This window comes from Parus major, chromosome 14 (assembly GCF_001522545.3).
Source record: "Parus major isolate Abel chromosome 14, Parus_major1.1, whole genome shotgun sequence".
NCBI classification, from domain to species: Eukaryota; Metazoa; Chordata; class Aves; order Passeriformes; family Paridae; genus Parus; species Parus major.
This window is the reverse complement of record NC_031783.1, coordinates 15,278,339-15,302,043: the sequence shown is the minus strand read 5'-3', so window position 1 is coordinate 15,302,043 and position 23,705 is coordinate 15,278,339. Positions and strand designations below refer to the sequence as shown.

Sequence of the window (23,705 nt, the reverse complement as noted above, 5' to 3'; positions counted from 1 at the left end):
CAGGGGACAGTGTCCAGGGACAGGGGACAGTGCCCCAAGGACAGTGCCCAGGGACAGGGGACAGTGCCCCAGGGACAGGGGACAGTGTCCAGGGACAGGGGACAGTGCCCCAGGGACAAGGGACAGTGCTCCAGGGACAGGGGACAGTGCCCCAGGGACAGTGCCCAGGGACAGGGGACAGTGCCCCAGGGACAGGGGACAGTGCCCCAGGGACAAGGAACAGTGCCCCAGGGACAGGGGACAGTGTCCCAGCACAGCTGCTCTGCTTTCAGCCCTCACAAAGTCCCCCAGCTCTGCAGCAGTCATTTACAGCTTGCAGGATCCTGTCACAAACTCCTGGAGCCACCCAGTCCCCCGAGGCAGTGCTTTACCTCCACAGGGACACACAGGGCTCATGCTGATGTGCTTTTTGCTCCACTTTGCCAAAGAACACAGAGGTAATTATGTAATGTCATAATCCAGAGCCAGCACTCAGCATCGTTTCTTTCTCCTCTGCTTTAGCTAAATCAATATTCTATGGTTTTTTCCACGTATGGATTAAGTCTCAATTATTTTGCTTCAACACAGTCCAGAAATTGTCTTTGAGAATAGCAGTATTTTCTCTATATTGGGCTAACCAAGCTACAAGTTAAAACACATTACTACAGAAACTCAGCAGAAACTGCTGTGTCTACAAAAGGACATGGCCCACTCTCATTCCTCAACAACTCCCACCCACGAGAGCAATTTTAATGCCAACAATGCAGGTCTCAAAATGCCCCTTTGGCTTTACCTGCTCATAATTGATAACCATGGCCACGGGGAAGGTGCTTGCTGCCCACTTGAGCAGGTTTGCAGACTGCTGGGGGGTCATGTAAACCAGCACACACTCGGCCACCAGCAGCGTTGGCAAACTGCAAAACAAGAACCAAAGGAGAACGTGACTCCCAGCAAAAGAACAGGAAAAAGCTAAAAAGGATCGTGAGCAAGCAAGTCACTTTGTGTCCACAGAGTTTCCTGAAACAGCTCCATTTTTTATGAAGCAGACACTGAGGAGTGAATGAAATCTCTTCATCACATTGAGTAAAACTGGGATTTCTGGCAGCTGAGAATTAATGAACCACAGGAGACTCCCGTGGTTGTGAACCAGAGATTTTAGGGATCAATCTCCCCAGAGTCAGCCCTGAGCACAGAGCAGTGTGCATTCTCCAAGTCCTCTGTGACAGCAGGAACTGAGGGGTGTTAAAATTCCCTCTGCAGGACAATTGTGCTCTGTGGGCACAGCTCACAGTCCTGCAGAGATCAGTGAAACCAGGCATTAATTACAAATTGAAAAAAGAAAGTTTTCTCTTAAAAAAAAAAAAAAAGTTCTAAGAAGAATTTTAATTAGACAAATTTGTTCAGTATCTCTAAAACAATTTTCACATATTATTATCTAACAAAATGTAATCTATAGTTTGCACGTTGCCTCTTCCCCCTCCATCCACAAAACAACAAAAATAGACATCCACACAAGTGATTCTTCTTCACAATTATTGAGTTTGCTTTTAATTGCTGGAATGAAAGGGGAAAAAAAGTCACTAGAAGCAGGAGAAATTCCACAAGGAGCAGCAATGTAGGCAAGCAAGGCAACATTTCAGAGGATGGAAGTGTAAAGAATTAAATGGCAATTTGATGCATTCTGCTTCCCCATATGCTCTCTCCCACCCAGCCAGATCGCTGCTATTTATATTGCTTAGATTTTAAAGGTCTGTCCATCATCCACTCAAAAACTCAACTCCTGCCCCCCCAGAGCCTCATGCTGAACAAGAAAACCCCAGAGGAGCTTTGGGATTCAGACCCCAAGGACTCCATTGCAGTCCCACCCAAAGGTTCAGGGAACAACAGGGGCTTAGGAGGAGGCCACAGAAAATAATTACAGAGATAAAACTGAGAGAATCCTGGAATGGTTGGGGTTGGAAGGGATCATAGGGACCATGGGCAGGGACACCTTCCACTACCCCAGCTCCTTGGCCTTGCACAAGGGATTCCACAAGCTTCCACTGAAAAAACCAAACCAAACCAAACCAAAGCAAAGCAAAGGAAACCCTGTGATCTTACTGAACATCCAAGCTGTGTTTCTTTAGCTTTTCCTCCAGATCTGATGAGAATCGGAGGTCTGCTCCCACTATGGAATATCGACTGGAGTCCAGGCTGTGGGAATCTGCAAGGCAAGAGTTTGGAGAGACTGACGTTAAAAATGAGAGGGCAGCTGGAGTTCTGAATCCAAAAATCTACACAGGAGCTGATGGATTGGGAGCCAAAGCTTGGTGTGCTGTACTGAACTCTGAGCAGCAAACTCTTCCCCTTCAGACATGAATTCCCTTCCCAGCTGTGCTCTGCAGTGCTCCATCTCTGCAGACCCTGCACTGAGCCTCTCCCTCTGCAGCCACGCTGAAGCAGAGAGGTTATCCCAGCCGTTACCATGGCTCCCAGGAATGCAGAGAGAGGAAAAATGGCAAGATTAAAGGCAAGATTTTTGTTTTGTTTGGAGTGTCTTCTCAGATGGCACAAGGTATTTACATAGGAACTACATGAAAGTCCATCAATTTCTGAAAAACTGACAATAGTTCAAATCTTAATAACAGATATAGCTATATCAATTAACTATCTATGTAGTTAAATAATAAATGTGGGGAGCAGATATGGACTTGGGGCCAAAAGAAGTTATCATTCAGCCTTTTGGTATGATTTAGTGGTGGTATTTAAAGAAAGAGTCAAATTATTGAAGGGACTCTGAGCAACAGATATTCCCCTGGGATACAACAGGATCCTGTGGATTCTTGTGGACGCTTCCCAGCACGAAGGAGGGACAAATCCCAGGGTCCAGGGAGCCCCTGCAATGCTGGCACAGCTGGGAGGAGACAGCAGAGCCTCGGAATTCTGACACCCAGCAGCAATGAACACACCCAGAGGAGCCCAGTGCCCACAGGAGACACTTCCCAAGGCTTCCACCAAACCCACCCAGAGCCTGCAGGAATACTGGCATGGCTCTGCAGCACCTCAGATATTCTGGAGGGGGTTCCAGACCTCCCTTCCTGCCCCTGACCATCCTTTCCACAGAGAAATTCCTCCTGGGGTCCAAGCTGAGCCTCCCCTGGCACAGCTTGAGAGAGGAACAAAGAGAAGCCAAGTGGCTGAAGGGACAGGATGAAAGGGATTTCCATTCCAGGAGAGGGGAACAAAAAACCTGGGGACAAGTGTGGGTTTTCCCAATTATTGTACCAAGCACTGATCAAACATTCCAGAGGATGCACCTCTGTTGAGTTTTCAAGTGACCACCTCCCTGAAAGAGGCACCAGCAAGTAACAGCTGCCATTCCAGCACCACTTGGGAGCAGATCCAGGAACCAGAAACAGTTCAGAAAGAGAGTTACAAGGGAAAAAAAAAAAAGAGAAAAAAGAAAAAAGTTGTGCGGCAAATGATTCAACATTTTGAGTCAAGGCTTTTTCCATGTGCATGTTCTGTAATAGCTTTACTACTTCCCACACCCTTCTATTTAAGTGATTACATCAAGGCCATGATAATGGCATCAAAAAAAGCCACCCAAAAACCCCACCACACACAGGGAAGTGTTTAAATAGGGATTGGTTTCTGTCCATGGATACGGCACAGCGAGCGTCAGCCACCACAATTAGTAGGGAATTAATGCCAGCTCCCTGTCCAGCTTTGGAGCTTGGACACACAAATACATCAGTAAAGAACAGAAATAAAAGCCAGAAATAAACCACAAAACTTTTTAAGGAGAGAAGGAGCACAAAGATACCAAGGTGGAAGTCTGATTCGAGCATTTTTATCATAAAATCCCAAATTGGTTTGGATTGGAAGGGAGCATCCAGTGCCACCCCTGCCATGGACAGGGACACCTTCCACTGTCCCAGGCTGCTCCAGCCTGGCCTGGAACGCTCCCAGGGATCCAGGGGCAGCCCCAGCTGCTCTGGGAACCTGTGCCAGCACCTCCCACCCTCCCAGGGAAGGAATTCTCCTCAGTAGCTCACCTAAATTCCCCCCTCTTCAGTCTGATCACACTGAACAAGGCAAACCTCAACTGCTCCATCACCTCCCACTTCGGGAGCAAACAATCACTGATGGCAGCTGCAACTGCCACTGTTCCCAGCCTGGAGGGCAGAAATCCATCCCCAAAGAGCCCAAAAGCTGCAGCCCTGCTGGGACACGGGCTGGCACAGCTCTGCCTCACTGCAGCTGGAGACTCTGGGCTGTTCCCTGGGGGTCCCTCCCCACTCAGGATGTTCTGACAATTATGAAGTCAGCAATCTGCTGCCCAGGATCAGCAGCCGTGCTGCCAAGGGATTTTACAATTCCTGCCCATCCACAGGGCAGCTGCAAAAGGAAAACCAAGCTGCAGCTTGGCAGCACAGTCATGTGGTCCCCATTGATTTCTTCTGAGGAACAACAGTTTGTTTAGATTGATTTTGTGTGGATGTTCAAACCCCTGTGCTCATTCTCACTGCAGTGCTGTGACTCAGGCCACAGTGCTGGCACTGGCATTTGGTACCTCTGAAAATCCCATATTGCAGGTACCAATTCCTAGCCAGGCACCAGCACCTCGTGCTGGTTTCTAGTGAGGTTGTTTGGTTGGGTGTTCTCCTCTAGAGAGGGGATTTGTGTGGTACAAAGACTCTCTCTGCATTTGGCTGAAATGAAGGTTTGAGAAACACCAAACTCAGATTTAATTTGAGAAATACAAGGGAGGGGGGAGAGAAGGATGAGCCCCACCACTCCACCTACCCCACCCAGGCTCTCCTGGCCCAGGCTCAGGGTTCAGCTCTCCAGGGATAATCAATAGAGAATGCTCTGGGCACACACTTGTGTGTTTATTTTCTGTGGCTTTGGCACAGAGGTAACGACACAAGTGGTTCCAATTTCACAGCCACAGAACAAGACAAGCTTGTAGTAACTGAGTAGTAGCAGGAGCTGCTTGTAGCTGCCTTTTGACCTCAGCACATTGAATCTTTTCTTCCCAGCAATGTTAGGAAAAGAAACTGCTGTGCTGAGGGAGGCCCCAGGCCGTCCCTGCTGCCAGGGCAGTGCTGCAGCCTCCAGGCACACCAAGCTCTTCCTCTGCCACAAAAACTCAGCTTTCTTCTCTTACTCTCTTCTCACATTAGTGCAACAATTTCCTGGAGGTTTTCCAGGAGACAGCATGCAGGATACTGTTGACTCAAAGTGATTTCATTAGGATTTTCAGGCTAAGGTCTGTGGCAGCTTTACAGAGCAGCAGCCTGTTCTGCATGCTGCTCTGCCCAGCCCAGGCTTCACCAGCCCAGCAGGGCACTGCCACACACCCAGCTCGTCCTGCAGGTCCCCCTGACACCCACCCTGGCTCACAGGGAAATCTGGGCATGGAGGGAGGCTCAAACAACCAAGCTGGCCCAGAAGGTGTGAGTGGCACACCAAGGGAACAGCTCACCCAGTGCAGGTTGTAGCTGCCCAGAGCTGCAGCACTGCCCTCCCAGCACCAGCAGCATCCCCCAGCAGAGCAGGGAACCTTGAGAATGATCTGCTGGGTCCTGCCCCAGGGCTGCCTCTGCTTTCCCTGGGGCTGTGATGGGCTCAGCTCGCTGCACTCCTGGGCACCACCTCTGTCCTGGAGCTGCTCTGGCCAGGGATGCCCAGCACACGCTGCCCTGATGCCACTCAAGCTGTGCACTGGCAGCTTTCAGCACCATTCTCATCCAGGGTGAGCAGAAAAGCTGTGAGAGAACCTGAATCGTGTCAATCTGCATTAGCACAGCCCAAAACCAGAATTCCAAACCATCTCAACAAATCATTGCTGGTACATGAGGGACAGGAGTGTGAGCTGATGTGGGGAGGCAGGCACAGGGAGGGACAGGGCTCTAAAATCCTGCTCCACATCCCCACAGAAAGGAGGAACATTTCCCTACCTGGCAGAGCTGCTCCCCTGTGCCAGGTGGAATTCCCAGAACATTGCACAGACAAACAGCTGTGCCAAAGGTGCCCCTAGGATGACACCCAGCCTTCCAGAGGCCAACAACAGCTCCAAAGGGAAGAGTCAAAGAGAGGAAACACTTCTCAACACTGGCACCTAAGTTGGTTCCTAGCTTTTTCTCAAAAATACTTAAAATCACTTTGTATTTCTGGACCATTACTGAGCTCATGCTTTCATCCATCTATTTATTCTAATAGCCAGATCCTGCAGGAAGGCAGCAATAATCATTTACATGTGAGGCACAAACTGTTTTCCCCCCCATGTGCATCACTTTCTATTAATCCACATTGAAATCATCATCAAGTCACTAATTTCACAAGATACTTCTACAGTTCTTTACCACTCTTCAGAGTTTGGATTTGCCAACAAGCTGCCACTTACTAATCACTGTATTTTCCCAATTTTTTCTTAGTGTTGAACAACAACATACCCTCAAGCACAGATCTCCATCTCCTCCATAACAAAAATTAACAACATATGCTCGCCCTCCATCCCAGCTCCTCATCCATATGAGAACCATTCCTTCCCCACTGTGCCATTTCTTTGGCAAACTTTGCCATGGGACACAGTCAAAACACATTCCTGAAATCCAAGCACTCTGCTGATGTCCTTTTCCAATAGACAGGTTGACTTAGAGAGCTCCAACAGATCTGGGAAGCACAACTTACCTTCCCAAAAGCCACAGTGACTCTTCCTCAACACCTCTGATTCCTGTGTTCCACAGTCTGTCTGTTAGAGTTCAATGATGTGTTCAGTGCTCCTGCCTTGGGGTTCCCTGCATTTCCCCTGGAGCCCATCTGAGTCACAGCTGCAGACAGTGTTAAATGAGAGGGCACAGACCAACCAGCAGCTGAGAGAATTCCTTGATGAGTTCCTTTAGATCTGTAGGAACTCTCAGCTCATCTGTTTATCTAGCTATTGCAGCATCTCTGCTGGCACATCCCCACAAAGCAGCTCCATTCATCCTCAAACCAGAGCTCACAGGGATCTGACCAGTGCCTGGGGGTCACCTCAAACTGGAGTTCCACACCACTTCCACCATCTCCACATGTCCTGGCCACGCTGCTACATCCCAAAGATGCAGCAGAGCCTACACCAGCCTGGCAACAGCAAGGCTGAGGTTTCAACAGCCAGCACTGAGGAGGAACCAGAGGAGCAGCTCCAGACAAACCAGTTTCACCAGTACACCCCAGTGCTGTGGGAGCTGGCTGTTAACAGATTCCAACAGTGCAGGCTGGGAAGTCTGCAGGTGTTTTGCTGCTCCAGATGCTCCTGCAGCTCTTGAGGAACACAAAGGCAGCCCCTGGCATGGACTGGGGGTGCCTCTGGGCCAGAGCTGCTGCAGGAGATCTCCCTGGGCTCAGGTGGCCCCAGCCTGGAAGCTGGGGGTCCCCAGGAACCCTTTTCTGAGCTGGGGCTCTGGCCTTTCCTCTTTGGAGACCTGAGGGTACAAGGGAGATCTCTGCCCTCCACAGACATCTGCAGGGCTGGGAAGTGAAGACACAAAGATGTGCAGCAGTAAAATCTGCAGGATGTGCTCAGAGCCTGGGCTAGAGCTTGCCCAGGGGCCACAGGTGGTCACTGCAGGCTCTGCCAGGGCCACACCTGCTCACACAGAGCACTTGCTGTGGTGGGTGCAGGGAATCACTGCCCCTCCTAAACTGTCCAAGGCACTGCTACAGCTCAGCATCTGCACTGAGAACACAAACTCAACGGAAACCAGGGAATTTTCCACAAGTAAAAAGGTTTTCAAGTGCAATCCTAGCACAAACATAGGATTCCAGAATGACTTGGGCTGGGAGGGACCTTAGGGACCATGGAGTGCCAGCCCTGCCGTGGCAGGGACAGCTCCCACTGCCCCAGGCTGCTCCAGCCCTGGCCTTGGACACTTGCAGGGATGGGGAATCCACAAATTCCTGCTCCATAATGAGCTTAGAAGCCAGGAGAGTACAGCCACATCAGTCCACCTGAAATTATTATCCTTTTAATACCAAAATGTAGCAAACAGCACTCATGAGCCTGGACTGTGCAGGCTGTGTTTCTGCTGTGAAAACTCTGCTAAATGTAAAGATTTGTGCTCTTAATGAGACAGAAAGCAGATAAACACTCAACAGATATTTTAATCCAGTATCCATGCCTCTCTGTAGCACTTTTTCCTTTCCTGTGACAGAAAAGGAACTACATATGAGACAAAAAGAAAAAAAAACCCAACAACTTTCTGCCAGAATAAAACCACTTAAAGAGAAGACATTTCTAACATGACATGGAACAAATGGGCAAGAGTCTGTAAGAAAAGAAAAAAGCCTCTTTTCCCTCCCAATTCTCTGTCCAAACAGCATTTCAAACATTAAAAGCCTGCCCACATAGCAGAACAAAATGATCAGGAAAGTTTTAAAAGTGCTGCAGTACATCACTGACTGAGTTTGAAGATGACTCACCTATTAGAAGAGAGTCCCCTGAATGGGATTCCATAATTGGTTTTGACAGGGGAGGTTTTGATCTGTGGGAAGAAGGAAGAAGCAGCTCAGAGCAGTTAAGCCTGTTGAACAGTGTGCTTACAGTTTTTTTTCTTATCATATATATATATATGTGTGTGTGTGTGTCTGTGTGTGTATCAAAAGCAGCCAAGGGAATATCTCTGCCCTCTGCTGGAAAGGAAAACCTTTGCAAGTTTGGTGAAGTTTGAGCTGAGTTCCATACACAATTTCTGCAAGTTTGGAGAAAATCTTCCAAGGGAAATCCAGCTGCTCTGTAATGTGTCCTCAATAACCCTTAATGGATCCATTCCAACAGGACAGTCCCATGCAGCAGCAGCTGTCCTGCCTCCAGCTGATCTGGCACATCTGGGAATGTCCTCAACACCTTAATCACCTCTAATTGCCCTAATTGAGTGTCCCTGGCACACAGCAAGCTCTGCTTGGTTCCCTAAAGCTTCCACACCTCACCTTCCCCAGCCTGGGACAGTGGCTGCAGAGCCTGCCTGCAAATGAACCTTTATTCAAAATAAATTCATGGAATGGTTTGGGAAAGGACCTCAAACCCATCCAGTGTCACTCCTGCCATGGCAGGGACACCTCCCACTGTCCCAGGAGCTCCCAGCCCTGTCCAACCTGGCCTGGGACACTGCCAGGGATCCAGGGACAGCCCCAGCTGTGCCAGGGCCTGCCCACCCTCACATCCCAGAACATGAAGAGTTTCTCAGCAGAGATGAAATAATGACACTGACAGTCTCCCACAGCTGAACACAGGCCTCAGACTTACTTGATATTATGTATTTTTCTTGCAACGATCATTGGAAAATCCACTTCAAAATATTTTCTAGGGAGAAGATTTTCATCCTGGGAATTGCAGGAAGACAATAGAATTAGGGACACTCCAGTTTCACATGCACAGGACAAGACAGAACCTCAAATCCTGAACAGTTCTGGTTTGGCTTACACTGGCATTTGTAACAGTGCTGTGACAATGTCCCACAGATTAAAACCCCCTAAAATCCAGCAAAAATCAGCTGAGAAACATTAGAATGGCCTCTGAGAGTTAAAGAAATTATTTAACACTTTATGTAATCAGAGGAGCCCAGGACAGCAGGGGGTGGAAGGGAGCTTTGATGCTCATGCAGCCCAAGCCCTGCCCAGGCAGGGTCACCCAGAGCAGGTGACACAGGAACGTGCCCAGGTGGGGCTGGGATGTCACCAGAGAGGGAGAAAAATCGGATCTAATCTAATCCCAGACAGCAGGTGACAGGGACACACACTCCAGCCATGTATTCTGGGGAGCTGGGACAGCACAGCTACAGCAACCTGCCACAGCATTCACCACAGCCTTCCCAGGGAGGGACAAGGCATGGTTTGCACACCCAGCCAGTGACCACACTCCAGTTCTCCTCCAGCCCAGAGCACGAGCACACCAGCCTGCCTGGACTACAAAAGAGGGGAGAGCTCTTCATTCCACGCTGGCACCATCTCCCAGGCTGGTGGGGAAGCTGTGCCAAGTCTCTCCCCTTTGTGATGGATGCTGCTGCCTGCTCTGGCTGTCAACCCTGGGTTTTGAGATGAAAGCAGCACTCAGAGCACTCAACGCTCCAGGAACTGGCTCCCAGCTTCTGTACATTCATTACACCACACCTGCTCTCTGCAAGGACAAAGAGATGGAATTACAGGCCCCACTTCAGCTTTTAAAATCACCCTTACCAAACCAGGACATTGGCAGAGATTTTATAGGAATGTAGCTAAGATAAAAGCTTCACATCTCAGGAAAAAAAATAAATCAGAGTTGTCTCCCTTGTACTGATTGAATACAATGAATTGTGACCAAGCAAAATGCTCCTCAGGCTTCCCTCCAGAACCCAAATTTACCAATGTAAATGTTAATGAGAAGACAATTCACTCAGAGGTGAGTTCATCCAGAACAATATTGTCATACAACACCTGAATAACTGAATTTCCATGAGTTACACACACACAAACACTCCTGTGCATGGAACAGGCTGCCCAGAGCAGCTGTGGCTGTCCCTGGATCCCTGGAAGTGTCCAGGGCCAGGCTGGATGGGGCTTGGAGCAGCCTGGGATAGAGGGAGGTGTCCCTGCCCACAGCAGAGGGTGGGACTGGATGGTTTTCCAGATTCCTTCCAATCCAAAGCACTCTGTGATTCCATGATTTACATAAATAAACTCACAATGGAATCCCAGGGGATGTGAGGGAAGTGTGGCAGCAGGTCAGGGAGTGATCCTGTCCCTGCACCCATCCCTGGTGGGGCACAGCTGCAGGGTCCAGTCCTGATCTCCAAGAAAGACCCAGAGCTGCTGGAGAGGGTCCAGCAGAGGCCACAGAGATGATTTGGGGTCGGGAGCATCTCTGTGATGTGAGACTGCGGGAGCTGGGCCTGCTCAGTCTGGAGAAGGGAAGGCTGAGAGGGGATCCCATCAATCCATACAAATCCCTCCCAGGGGTGGCAGAGGATGGTGCCAGACTCTGTTCAGTGACAGGACGAGGAGCAGTGGCCACAAACTAAAACACAGCAACTTCCACCTCGATGTGAGGAAGAAGCTCTTTCCATGAGAGAGGAAAGAGCAGAGCCCTGGAACAGCTGCCCAGGGAAGGTGTGGAGTCTCCCTGAGGAAACATCCCAAACCCACCTGGACACGTTCCTGTCACCTCCAGGTGACCCTGCCTGGGCAGGGGGCTGGACTGGATGAGCTCCAGAGGTCCCTTCCAAGCCCAGCTCTCCTGGGATTGTGTGAGAGCTCCTGCTGTGCTGCCCCCCTGCCCTGTGAGACAGAGCCAGCCTGGAGGAGCCCAGAGCAGCCCCCCACAGGTCCCCCAGCCCTGTGTCCCCTGCCAGGCCTGTCCCTGCAGCTCTCCTTACCTTCAGCCTCCAGAACAGGGTGTCCATGCCAGCCCCAAGGTTAACAATCTGACAGTTGCATTCTGTCTTCTCCAGGAAAGCCTTGATCAGGTAACTGACCCCGTGCACACGAGCATAATAACCTGCAACACACACAAACCCTGTGAGTGCCACACAACACTCCATGTTTAACACTCAGCAACACCTCCAGGCAGTCTGTAGGAAGAACAATGCCCTCTTTTCAAGATACCTAAGGGATTTTGCTTTTCTTTTTTAATTACAAACAAAACCTCATGCACTGATGAAACTCTACTCCTTGGGTAAGTGGAAGTTTTAGTCAAGTTTCACCTCAAGCAGAGCAGGATAATTCTACAGCTGCAGAGACCCAACTGTCCTGGGTCAAACCAACACTTGTGACTGCTCAGAGGAGTCAGAAACACTGGGACACACAGAGACAGCCCATTCAGAACACAGAGGGCAAAGGAACAGAGTTTTGATTCACAGATTGATATTTAAGACACCTTGTCTCAATTCCTGCACACATCCCCTCCCTTCCCTGACTCCCAGCCTGCAGAGGTTTCCTCAGGACACGTGAGGTGTCCCCATTCCCATTCCAACTTGCCTCTGTTGATCTCAGGTGCTTTTCTTTCTTTGGCTTGTCTCACAAAATACTGGATGTAAGGGTCCTTCCAGTAGCCAACACTCACAGCAAACCTGTGCAGCAGCAGGGAAAAGAGAGGATGATGAAATAAGGCCACCAAAATTTACCTCAAGAGACACAGAGGCTGGAAAGGTCCCTCTGGCCGGGGTGAGCACATACAGACATGGTTTAAAAACCTGTTCCATGTGTGGAACTACTTGAATTAAGAGATTATATGAAGTTTAGTTAGAAATTATAGCTGTTGCCATATTCAACAAGCATCTTTTTAATGGCCTCTTAACTATTGGATGAAATTTTGCAAGCAAAGACCCAAATCTCAAATATTCTCTCCTGGGGGACCCAGAAGATGAATTGTTTGTCTCCAGACACACAAATCAGGCTTTACTTCTGCACACTGTTACATGACAAGGCATTTGCACTTATCCCAGAGCTCCTACACATCAGTTTACACAACGTTACTGTTTTAACACAACTTCTGAGTTTTCCAATTGATTCCGAAAGGAAAACTCTCCACCCAAGCATCTGCTGCTCCAGAAGCCGAAGGGGCAGCCCGCCCGTCCAGCAATAACAGAGCACAAATTCACACCGAGGCACAACCGAACTCATCCCCGTTCCAGAGCTCATCCCGCAGAGGGAATCTGGAAACTTCGGGATGCTCTTCCCTGAGGCACCCGGGGCTGCCCACACCGCCCGGAGCCGGGGCTCGGAGCAGCCCTGCCCGGGGCACCGGGACCGGCTCCGAGCGGCACCCGCAGCCGCGCCCGGGGCACGGAGCCCCGCCACCGGGAGAGGCCGGGGCCGCTCTCCGGGAGCCGCCCGAGCCGAGCCGTCCGCACTGCTCAGCCCCGGAGCTGCGGTCGCTGCCCCCGCTCCGGTACCGTTTGCAGACGGACGCGTCCTCGCAGGTTCCCCGCACCGCCTCGTCCGCCTCGTCGGGGCCGGCAGCGGCCGCCATGGAGCGTGCGGGGCCCGGCCGCTGCCGCCGCCCCTGCGGCCCGCCCCCCGCCGCCGCTCATTGGGCAGCGCCCGGCGGAACTCGGCAGCCATTGGTCCGCGCGCCCATCCATATGCACAGCGCCCAATGGGAGCGCGCGGCACGCAGCGCCTCGCCCAGGAAGCGGCGGCGGGAGCGAGAGGCGTACCGGGAGCTGTAGTCCGGGAGCCACTCGGCGGTAACGGCGCGGATCCGCGGCTGGGGCTGTCCGGGGACGGGCGGCCCCGACAGAGAACTCGCTCCGACCGCCCCTCATAACGCAGCAGCACCCGGTGCCACCGAGAGAGCGGCGCAGGAAGAGCCGTGGCGCCGCGCAGGAGCGGCATCCGGGCTGCGGGCGGGACATCCGGGCTGCGGGCGCGGATCAGGCGCGGGCCGGGGCGGGGCCGGAAGCGGCGGGGGCCGGGCCGGGCCGGGCCGGGCGGGCGGTGCTGGGGCGGCGGCGGGGCCGGGGGCGGCCGGGGCACAGCGGCGGGGCCCGGGCAGGCCGGGGCAGCGGCCGCCGCCATGAAGAAGCAGTTCAACCGCATGAAGCAGCTGGCCAACCAGACCGTGGGCAGGTGGGCGGCGGCGGGACGGGCGCGGGGGGCTCCGCTCCGCAGGCTCGGGGGGATCGCGGGGAGGGCTGAGGGGCGGCGGCCGCTCGGGGGGGAAGGCGCTCGGTCCGCGCCGCTCCCGGGGCTCTGTCTCGCCTCGCCGGGGGTCGCGGCCACGCCGGGCGGTTCCGCCGGGCCCTCGGGGATGCCGGGCCCCCTCCCCGAGCCCCCGGGGCCATTTGCATCGGGCGCTTCTCGGCCGCGCTTCGGCGGCTTTCGCTTCCTTTCTGCCCGTTAAATTGGAAGTATTTGCTCTATTTCTCGCTTTCTCTCACATCTAAGACATCAGAGGGTGCCTTCTCCAGGACTTCATTGCCTCCCCAGGATTTAATTATAACAAAACTAACAGGAGGCTGCAGGTACAGCTGTCCCCAGTTTCCAGCTCTTGGACTCTGGGAAGGTTTTAACTCGGTAGAACAAATCCGTGCCCACACGGGGAAGTGCCCTGCAGCAGCAGCTGTCCCTGAGCTAAACATGCAAATGTCACCGCACTGCTTTTCTAGCAGAAGTCAATGCTTTCCTGCTGAAACTTCCTTCTGCTTTCAGTAAAGATTTAATCTGAAAATCAGTTCCTATATTGAGAGTATAAATTGAAAGTCTGTACTGATACTGAAAGTATAAACTTATTATCGGAGTTTATGTCTTGGTGGCCTCCTTTCCAATAAACTCCTTTAACAGGGTGTTTGTTTTCCTTGGAGCCCACACCACCCTGGCAGGTGTGCCAGCTAATAAAGCCCAAGGAGGAGATTTTTAATAGGTTTGTTTTGCTATTAAAGAGGGGACAACTTCCCGACCAACCTCGTCCTCTCGTTCCTGTTTCATATGAATCAATGGATTTTTTATGTTGTTGGAGAGGTTGTTGGCATTCCCTGTTTGCATGTGTCGGCCCCACAGCTCCAAATCCCGAGTGGAATTTGGAGTAATCCGGGTTGTACTGAGCAGGATAAACAGCTTGGGGTGCTTTGTGCTTCCAGGGGCGAATCTGAGAGTGGAGCAGCGGTGGGAGATGTGGGTGGGGAGCTGGCAGTGACCTTTGGCCGTGCAGGTGAGGGCTGTGGGGCTCAGGTGTGGTGTCTGGGCAGGTTCCTGTCACACACCTGTGCCACAGAGTCCGGGGTGCCCTGGCAGCCGGGGCATGCACGGGCTGGGGGCAGTCTGGTTCCATTCAAATGCACACACTGCTGTCATTGGTTTTCATTAAAAACTCTGTAAATGACACCGAGTCATTTGGTATTCATTAATTGTGACTATTTCATATTGCTCACCTGCTCACATTTCACATGCTGGTCACCAGGACCTTATTTTGTTTCCCAGAGTAAAACCCTGTAGTAGGGATGGCTTTTAACAAGTCTTTCAAATTTGCTTTGAGAAGCACTGCAGGACTCATGGAAGTCATGGCAGACACTCAGCAGGATCTTACAGGCAGTGTTATATGTTCTGTTGGGTTAGTGAACTCGTTTATTAGTTTTTTGCACAGGGACTGAATGAGGAGACGAGTCCTGCATCAGGAGGATCCCTGTGTGCAGAGGTGGTGCCTCGGTGTTCCAAGGCCCTGGATCCTGGGGGACCCTGCAGGGCAGGAGCTGCTCCCCAGGAGAAGCAGCGTTGGGAGGCGTTTGGGATCTGTGTCACATCCCCTGGGGCTGGTCCCTGCCTGGCTGCTGCTTCTCCTGCTCTGCTTTTCCCTCCCTCAGAGGTTCCTGGGGTGTGGGAGAGCAGCCTCCTTACCCTGAGCTCAGCAGGGCTGGGTGTGCGGCAGCACCGTGGGGCTGTTTGACTGAGGAGTGACACTGCCCTTCTTCCAGCCAGCTTCCAGGGCTGCCATCCTGGGCCTTGGACCCCAAATACCACACCTGCCATCAGGGAATTAACACCTTAATATGGGAAATAAGGAAAGATGGGCAAGAGCTCCAGCAAAACCGAGGAATGGCGTTTATGAGAAGCCTGTGAGTCCACAGATGGAATTTATGGAGTTAGGAAATACATGTAGGAAACTAATTAAAGAGGGGATTAGCTCAGTGGAACAGGATTCCACAATAATTAATAGATGTGTTAAATATTTTGCAGCAATTATCTCATGGCTGTTCTTGGCTGCCTTAAGTGTTCAATCTGCTGCTGAGGATTTTATATTTCATATATTGGACAGATTTGTTGTCAGTGCTGCTGAGGGGAGCAGCACAAGCTCTGGGAAACCTAAAAAGTGAAATATCAGAGCTTGGGCCAGGTGACTGAGACACAGCCTGGCACTGGAGATGGCATCACAATGTTCTCAGGGGAGCCTTAGCTGGAGGAGTGAACTGGGAGTGCCAGTGTGTGTTGGTGCTCATGGCATCCTAAAGGCTCTCACATCCAGTCAGGATAATTCCCAAAAAGCAGGGCTGGGACCTGCAGGTGAGCAGAGGCAGGGCTGGCCAGGAAATCATTAGTTCCACATGAGCTGAATGAATGCATTGCTATAAAGTGGCATCTTGCCCACAACAGGCACAGGGCTGATCACCCAGAGGAACGAGCTCAGAGCTGACTTGATCTTGAGCTGTGTCCTGAATCCAGCTGCAAACAGCTGGGAGGTTGTAGTTAGGCTGAAAAAAAATTAGTTGGGGAGGGAATGGAGAAGAAGAACTTCATGAATGTCAGGTGGCCTGTGATTCCATAGGGGACATATGCTGGGATTGCTTTTCATGGGATTTCTGTCCTAATTCCTCTAAAGCTTCATCTCTTTGGAGGCCCAGGGATTGTTTCCCCCAGGAACAGCTGTGTGTGCTTGGCCTGGGAAATGACAGTTGTGGCTGGCTCAGGACATGCTGTCTCACACCTGAGGAGGTGAGGTGGTACCTTCCCTTGGGATGCTTCCTCAGCAGATCCTCACTCCAGCAGAGCACCTGAGTGTTTGGCTCAGAAACTTAAATGATGCTATGTTTGATGTCAGCAAAGTAATTCTTCAGGTATCTACAAGGGCTTGTCTTGGTTTCCATACCCTTTTATAAATTACAAAGGAGACAGATTTGATTAGAAGCTTGGGAATATTCTTCTTTGTAGCTGCAGTCATCCCTAATGAAAATAAATGTTCAGAGCTATTGTCATCAAAGCTTTGCACTGATACACTAATAAGCATTTGAACTACATAGCTGAGTAATTTCCATGAGGAATGAGCCCATGGAGAGGTCTGGATCAAGCTGTTTGCTTCCAGAGCTCAGGTTGGTAATTAATGACATTTCAGGCTGTGACAATCTCCACGAGCCGGGCTTCCGTCCTCTGGGGACCCACTCTGCTGTTGTTGTTGTTACCATCAGGTTCTTCTTCATCTTTTAGGGGCAATCCCTGAGTGCCATTCTGATTAAAAATGATTCCAGACAACTGCTGGGGAGGTTTGGGTCTGGTGAAGTCACCCAAGATCAGACAGGTGGATTTTCTTACTGCTTTTGCTGGGAGAGATACTCGATCTGCCCTGAGGCTCTTGCAGTAATTTAAACCAGGGACAGGCAGCTCTGACTAATTAGAAATCTGGAAGAGCCCACAAAGTGCCTCAGAAGGCTCTGGTTTTATGCAAGAGGCTGACTTACTGTAGCTTCTGTGCTCGTTTCCCACTGCTCAAATACAACTCCTTGTGTACAAATAGTTTTTTCCAGGCCCTGTACTCATGGCTTTGCTGTGACTCACCAGGAGTTTTTGAGCACAGCTTTTAATAGCTCCCGTCCTGCATTAAAGTTACTGTGCTGAACTATATTTAGTGTTTCTTCAAGCCACTTGGCAATGTGAGAGTCTTGAGTTGGAACATAATTATTACATTAAGCAAGTTATGTTAAAATGCCTGTTATCAAACTATTGTACAAGGAGGAGCTGCCTGCATTTGTGTGTACGTGGAAAACCTGCTGGAAAGCAATAATTTCTAGTAATAATTCATGGAAAATGTGGATGGGCCAAATTATTCCTTTTCTTTTTCTTGCTAAGGCATTATCCATTGGTTCTTGTCTTTCCCAGAGTTGTTTTGTGTATTATTACTTCAGGAAGGTTTTTCTGCTTCTTCATATTGTGTTGATAGTACTTTGAAACTCGCTTTTTCAAGTGTCCAGGGTGGTAAAACAAGAGTGCATCCACCTCTCTCAATACTTCCATCAATATAACATTAACCCTACAGTGCCATTTAATATAAAAAAAAATTCTTATTTAATGTTTTGCTGGTTTTGGGGTGGGGGGAGGAAATTGAGTACGACCCCAGTACTTGAAAATTTCTGGCTCACCAAACATCCTTTAATAGAAGTTAAATCTGCTGAGCGTTATTTACTTGCATTGCTTGTTGTGTTTGGCAGAGATGTTTGAAGAAGTGGTAAACAGCATTGCAATATTTCATATTTACAAGGAGTTTGCAGGTTGCCATTTGTCTCCATTGGAGTGCTCATGAAAAGAAAAATCTCATTTCAGTGTTTATAATCGTTATCTTAAGCATTTCCTGTTTATCTCCAAATGAAGTTCCAGGTCTCTAATTAGGAAATTGCATTAGATGTTTCTGCGTGGCAGCTGGATGCAATGACGGGTTTAAAGGAGTCTGGGTGTGTTTAATGAGGGGGATGCTGGGCAGGGTTTGGGGCTGCAGGTGGGAGCAAAGTGTGGGGGATGGCAGCTGTTAAATAAATAAACTGAATAACCATTACTGGGGGGACTGGGGCTGTTGGACAGGGAGCACAGCAGGAGCTGTCTGGCTGCAGAATATCCCTTACCTGGCTGTTCCCAGAGCACTGGGGGCTCTGCTCAGGCACAAAACCCAGCAAAGTGGAGTTTCCATGCGGGGTGGGAGCAAGGAAAGAGCTCGGTTACCCTGGCAGCGCTGCTCAGCCCCAGCAGGGCCAGCAAAGTCTCGGTGTTGGAGCCTTTATCTGCTTCCTGCACCCTTTGGGGACCTCTGACACAATGTAATGGCTTGTGCAGCTTGGGAGTTGGATTTTTCTACCAGGACAAACTGCTAATTATAGAAAAGCAGGCAGCTATTACGTGTTCAGTTTGGGGCTGCTGCTTGTGGTGAGCCTTGGCACTGGTGGGGGGTTTGGGTCTGTATTGTCACAGACATAAATCACAGATTATAGCAATAATTCCAGAAATGGATGTTTGAAATTGCATCCAGGCTGTGGTCTAGATTGACTTTTGTGAGCATGTCTGTTAATCCCATTGAGTAATGTCCCCTTAAAAGGTGATTGCTGAAGCCAAAAGAAAAATTACCTGAATTTACTGAAGGTGAGGACTTTGTAGCACGTTTCTGTCACTGTTCTGTCTCAGTGGGGAGTTTGGTGAGGCTGAACTGCTGGAACCCCTGGTGGGACCAGAGGTACTGGCTGTGAACAGGAAAGAAAACAATTTATTCTGGCCTAGTTTTGGTGTTTCCTTTAGGTTCTGTAAAGGCAGTGAGTTTATCAGGATGTTGTCATTCCTCATGGGCCAAGATGATCTCATGTTTAAAGTCCAGGTCATTAAGAATCCTGAAGATTAGACACTTATGAAATTACGTTGTGTTTTTAAGGAACCTCTTCCTTGTGCCCTTACAAGGGCAGCACCAGGTTTGAAATCAGTGAGTAAACAGTTGCTCAGCCCTCAGTTTAGAAGCCTCATGGCTTGTGATCTGCTTCCAGACCACATGAAACCTGGGAAAGCCTTGTCTGGGCTGCCCAGGTGACGTGGGCAGTGTGTGATGCTCAGGGAGGCGTGGGTGGCATTTCCCACCCGTGTGCCCCGAGCCAGGGGTGCCATCTGTGTGGTGCCATCTGACAGCACCAGGGATGACAGCCCTTGACCCAGTGTCCCAGCCAGGCTGCCCTCTGGCACTGGGAGCCATTCCCTCCTGGCTGTCGCTCCAGGTCTCTGTGAACAGCCTCTCCCCATCTTGTCAGCTCTTTCACGTGCTGGAAGGCCACAATTAAATCACCCCAAAGCTTCTCTTTCCCAGAGAAAACTAAACAACAAACTAAATTTTGTTGACTTGGATAATAAATGTTGTGAATTCCAGTAGGAACCAGCTAAAGCCTATTGGTGAAAAGAAAAAAGTAACTACATAACTTTGTGTCGGCCTTGTGTGTCAGGTGCTGAGTGGGCAGTGGGTAAAATACTTGAGATTTTTGTTGCAGAAAAAGAAATGAAAAGATTCCAAGCTGGGGGATTTAGGTAATATTAATTGCCTTCTTGCATGCGTGTCCTCTTCTCCTTTGGCTCTGTTCAAGCTGCTGCTTGATGAAGCAGATGAGATGATAAAATATTCACAATCCAGCCAGACACCGTAGGATCCGCTCTGGCTGGATCAGCTCGGGCTCTCTGTTCTGCCGGGGGTCAGGAGTGTGTGAGGATAAATAAAGGGAGCCTCTGTCTCGAGAAATCCTGCTCTTACAGTGCCTTCAAATGAAGGAGAAAGTGTCCTCTTTCTGTGCAGGTGCCTCCCAGGTGCTTTCAGGAGGGTTTGAGGTGCAGGGCAGTGCCAAAGCTGGCACACGGTGCTCGTGTCACGTAACCGGAGCCCGAGTCACCATTCCCGGCTGGAACGGTGCTGGGAGGAGCACCCGGGGAGGCAGAGGGGGCTGGAGGACTGGGAAGGGATGTTATTGTCCATGGGGGTTAGGTGCACCCAGGTTTGGTGTCTGACATAACAGCAGGATGGGGAGGTAAAAGCACACCTGAATCCGCTCTGGTGGCAGTGGATCAGCTGAAGGCACAGGAGGTGCCTTTGTTCCTCCCAATATTTATTCATATAAAAAAAGTAATCTCCATCATGGATGATTCCTTAATTGTGACTTGATCTGATGGGGGTTCTTCAGAATGAATAATTTTAATGTCAGGTTATGCCCAGAGTCAAAATCTTGAAATAGTAATGATTTGATCTGCTAAAATAGCCAGAAATGATGTAACAGTCTGTTTCAGCCTGATGCTGTAATGGCATACACTTGGAATTGATGAAAGCAAATGTATTTCTTAGACACTTGCATGGTATTTTTAGGTTATGAGAGTGGATCTGTGGCCAGAGCTGCTTGTTAGAGGTCGTTGTATCAGCAATGATGAAATGCCAAACGACAGGATCTTTTTAGGAAGGGGTTAAATAAAAAGTGTCTTTACGTGTTAGAAACGTTTTCTGACATTCTGCACAGTCTCCAGAAAGAAAGGAATTGTAACTTAAATGAAGTAGCTCTAATTTTTAGCATTTAGGAGACCCTCCAGCCCACGGTGTCTTTTCTAAGGCAGCACTTGGCCACAGCACAGCTCTGAGCTACAGCTCTGGGAGTTTGATTAAACACCAGTCAAACTGGGTAAGGAAGTCTGATTTCAGTAACTCAGAGCCAGGTGCCTTCACAGCAGTTGGTGGTGACAAACCAAGTGATACCCAGTGATTTGAACAGGTTGCTGTACTAGATTCCTCATTTTTCAGGCTGTTTGACTGTCGTAGGTACCAGTCTTGAAGGCTAAACTCGATCCTTGGTCTCTTCCAACCCAAACCCTTCCAAGATTCTGTGGTTTTGATTAAAATTTATTCCTTAGGAGCCAAATAGCCTTAGAACCTTGGAGTGTGAAGCTGCTGTTCCATGGCTGATCCACAGGACAGTCGGGATACTTGTGCAAGGTCTCCTTGGTGAGTTCCTTCTCACCAGGAAACAGCTCCTCAAAGCTGGGTGAGGTCACAGCGCTCCTCTTGAGGTGGAGCCTTTTTTTCCTGGACAGGGATTGTTGTCTGGTGGAGTTAATTGCACTGCAGAGTGACAGGGACATCCTGGAGTGAGTGCAGAGGGGTGAATCAAAGGGCCAGCGGAATGGCCAAATGGCCTTGGGCTCAGAAGGATCGATGGAGGAGGAGTTTTTCCTTCTGTCCTGCAAATTGTCATGTGCTTCACATTGCTGCGCTGAAATTTGTGTGTGTGTAACCTCACTGGTTTCTCAGGATCCCAGTGATGCTTCCAGAGTGAAATTTAAAATTAATTTAAGGGTAAGTGGTAGCTTGTACAGCTGAATATTGCACAGACCAGGTAGGTCACTGGTGGGAGCTGTTAATGCTGTTGAACACACAGATAACACATCCTCCGTGTTTAAAGCTAAGAAAGGTACTTTAGCCAGTGACAGGAAAATGAAATTCACTGTTTAGGAGATAAATTGTCCTGCAGGCAGTTTGAAAAGTCACAGCTGAGATATGGCTGTGGAAATTACAGCAGCTATTCCAATGGGGACTCTTCACATATAAATATCAAGAAATTGTTAGGAAACACTGATCCCCAAATTAAAAATTCTATTTTCTGTAGGAAATGAAGCAGCTAAAAAACTGATATTCTCAGAGAAATCAATGTGTGAGCTGAGCTTGCAGCTTCTGTTTGGGTTGAGCATTCAGCTGCTCTGCCGTGCTGCAGAGCGATTTCACACACAGATTAGGTGTTCTGAGCTGCTGGTTTTTGTAGGAACAGAGCAGCAAGCCAAAGTAATCCTGCTTTTATAACAGCAGGTCCAGGCGTGTGTGGAGAGCAGGATAATAAACCTCCATTAGTGCGAGGTTCTCAGTTCCTTCTCAGCAAGGCAGGGGTTGAGCTGACTGTGTTTAGTGCTGGGGCAGCCTGGTGCCAGGGTGGGAATGGCCCAGCTCTGGGTGTGCTGTGTCCAGGCAACGGGAAAACAGGAGCTGTGGCCAGCCGGGATCCCGGGGATGCCTCCTCCTGCTGAAACATAATCAAGGGCTCAGCCATTAATTGTTAATCACGGCCGCGCTCAGGAAATCAGCGCAGAGGCTCCGTTGTGAAATCGTGTGCACGGGGAATAATCCCTGGTTTGTGCCCAGCTGATTTTATATAACTACAGATCTCCAAATTCCCTTACAGCCTTTTTACTGTTATTTCAAAGCTCCCAGCTCCTTTTTGCAGCCTGACTTTCTATTCCTGCTTCATTGTTCTGCCTTTTCTGCATTTCCTTGTTTTGCTTCTCGTGTTGATTCAGTTTGGTTCCTTCTCCAAGGCTTTCTCTTGTCAGTTTTTGTGAATCCCCAAACTTAAAATAGATCATGGTGGGCAATACATTAAAAAAGAGCAGTGTTACCTTTGGTGAAGCAATCATTTCTGGACTGGAGTTTGACACTTGCCCAGGACTGAATCCCTGGGTGCCCTGTGCCAAGCTCTCCCCCCCTTCACAGAGAAGAATTTATAATATCTGATCTAAACCTCCTTGCTGTCAGTGTGAAGCTGTTCCCTCTTGTCTTGTCAGAGTTGAAAAAAAGCAACCAAATACTCCAAAGACACCCAGGGTTTTTTCAGCAGTTCAGTGAATTTTGTTCATTCCTGTAATGCATTTTTTTCCTATTCAGACATGTCTGTCCTGTAAAAAGCTTGTCTGTGGAGCAGGCGGTGCTGCTTCTTGGAGTCCTTTCCAGCAATTGACAACACAAGACTTCTGGGAAATCGTGGAGCTTAAAAATGTCTTGAGTTGGTGGCAATCCACCTGTCTCATGGCTGGAGTGGAAATTGGGATTTGTCTGGAAGTTCAGGAGATGTTGGAGGGTGTTTTGGTAGTTTTTTAAATTCCCTTTTCACGTGTGGAGGAGTTGTGGTGTCAGCAGGTGCTTTGGCAAGGGGACCACAGTCACTTAACAGAGAGAGCTGGCAGGGAATGGGGAATCCCTGAGCCCTGCTGCTGTCCCTTCCCTCTGCTCCCAGCCCTCCCAGCTCACACCTCTGGGCTCTGCCTGGAAAACCCTGGGAAATCTCCAGCAGGCGCTGGAGCTGCTGCCAGGGGGGATGGGATGCTCCTGCTGGAGGTGAGCAGGACACAGCCAGGTCTGGCAGCAGCTCTGATGTCACCTGTGGGAATGAAATGTCAGCCCCAGGCTGCGCTTTCCCCATCAGCTGAAGCTGATCTTAAGTAGCTGCTGTTGCTGAAAGGGACAGATTTCCCTGTCCCTGTCCTGTGCTGGTGGCCAAGGAGAGGCCCAAGGCTGCTGGGAGCCGGTTCCTGTTGCTGGATACCATTGTGGTGGTGTTGGTGGTGCTGGAAGGAGCCACACCTGACACTTGGGATGGAGCAGTGTTCCAGGCAGGAGCCCTGGAAGGAGACAGGCTGTGGGAGGAGTGAGGGGCAGCTTTGGGGTGGGGTGACTGGAGCTGGCACAGCCTGGAGAGCCCAGG

The 23,705-nt window shown here is 50.0% G+C and overlaps 2 protein-coding genes across 9 annotated transcripts in view; one reads left to right on the top strand and one right to left on the bottom strand.

Moving 5' to 3' along the window:
• The window catches only part of LCMT1 (leucine carboxyl methyltransferase 1), an 18,325-nt gene extending 5,347 nt beyond the window's left edge, over nt 1-12,978 (bottom strand). Inside the window, exons 1-7 of the mRNA XM_015642798.1 lie at nt 12,873-12,978; nt 11,956-12,047; nt 11,355-11,476; nt 9,251-9,327; nt 8,428-8,489; nt 2,080-2,182; nt 773-893 (exon numbers count right to left, since the gene is read on the bottom strand). Of these exons, the coding sequence (XP_015498284.1) occupies nt 773-893; nt 2,080-2,182; nt 8,428-8,489; nt 9,251-9,327; nt 11,355-11,476; nt 11,956-12,047; nt 12,873-12,949 (654 nt within the window). The 5' untranslated portion in view covers nt 12,950-12,978. The remainder of the gene's footprint in view (nt 1-772; nt 894-2,079; nt 2,183-8,427; nt 8,490-9,250; nt 9,328-11,354; nt 11,477-11,955; nt 12,048-12,872) is intronic.
• A 458-nt stretch (nt 12,979-13,436) lies between these two features.
• ARHGAP17 (Rho GTPase activating protein 17) overlaps nt 13,437-23,705 on the top strand; it is a 41,581-nt gene continuing 31,312 nt past the window's right edge. For 7 of the 8 annotated variants that reach the window (XM_015642790.3, XM_033517905.1, XM_033517906.1 and 4 more), the window contains exon 1: nt 13,437-13,548. In XM_015642790.3, coding sequence (XP_015498276.1) covers nt 13,496-13,548 — 53 coding nt within the window. In that variant the 5' untranslated portion in view covers nt 13,437-13,495. The remainder of the gene's footprint in view (nt 13,549-23,705) is intronic. The other variant, XM_015642795.3, reaches the window with a different exon arrangement.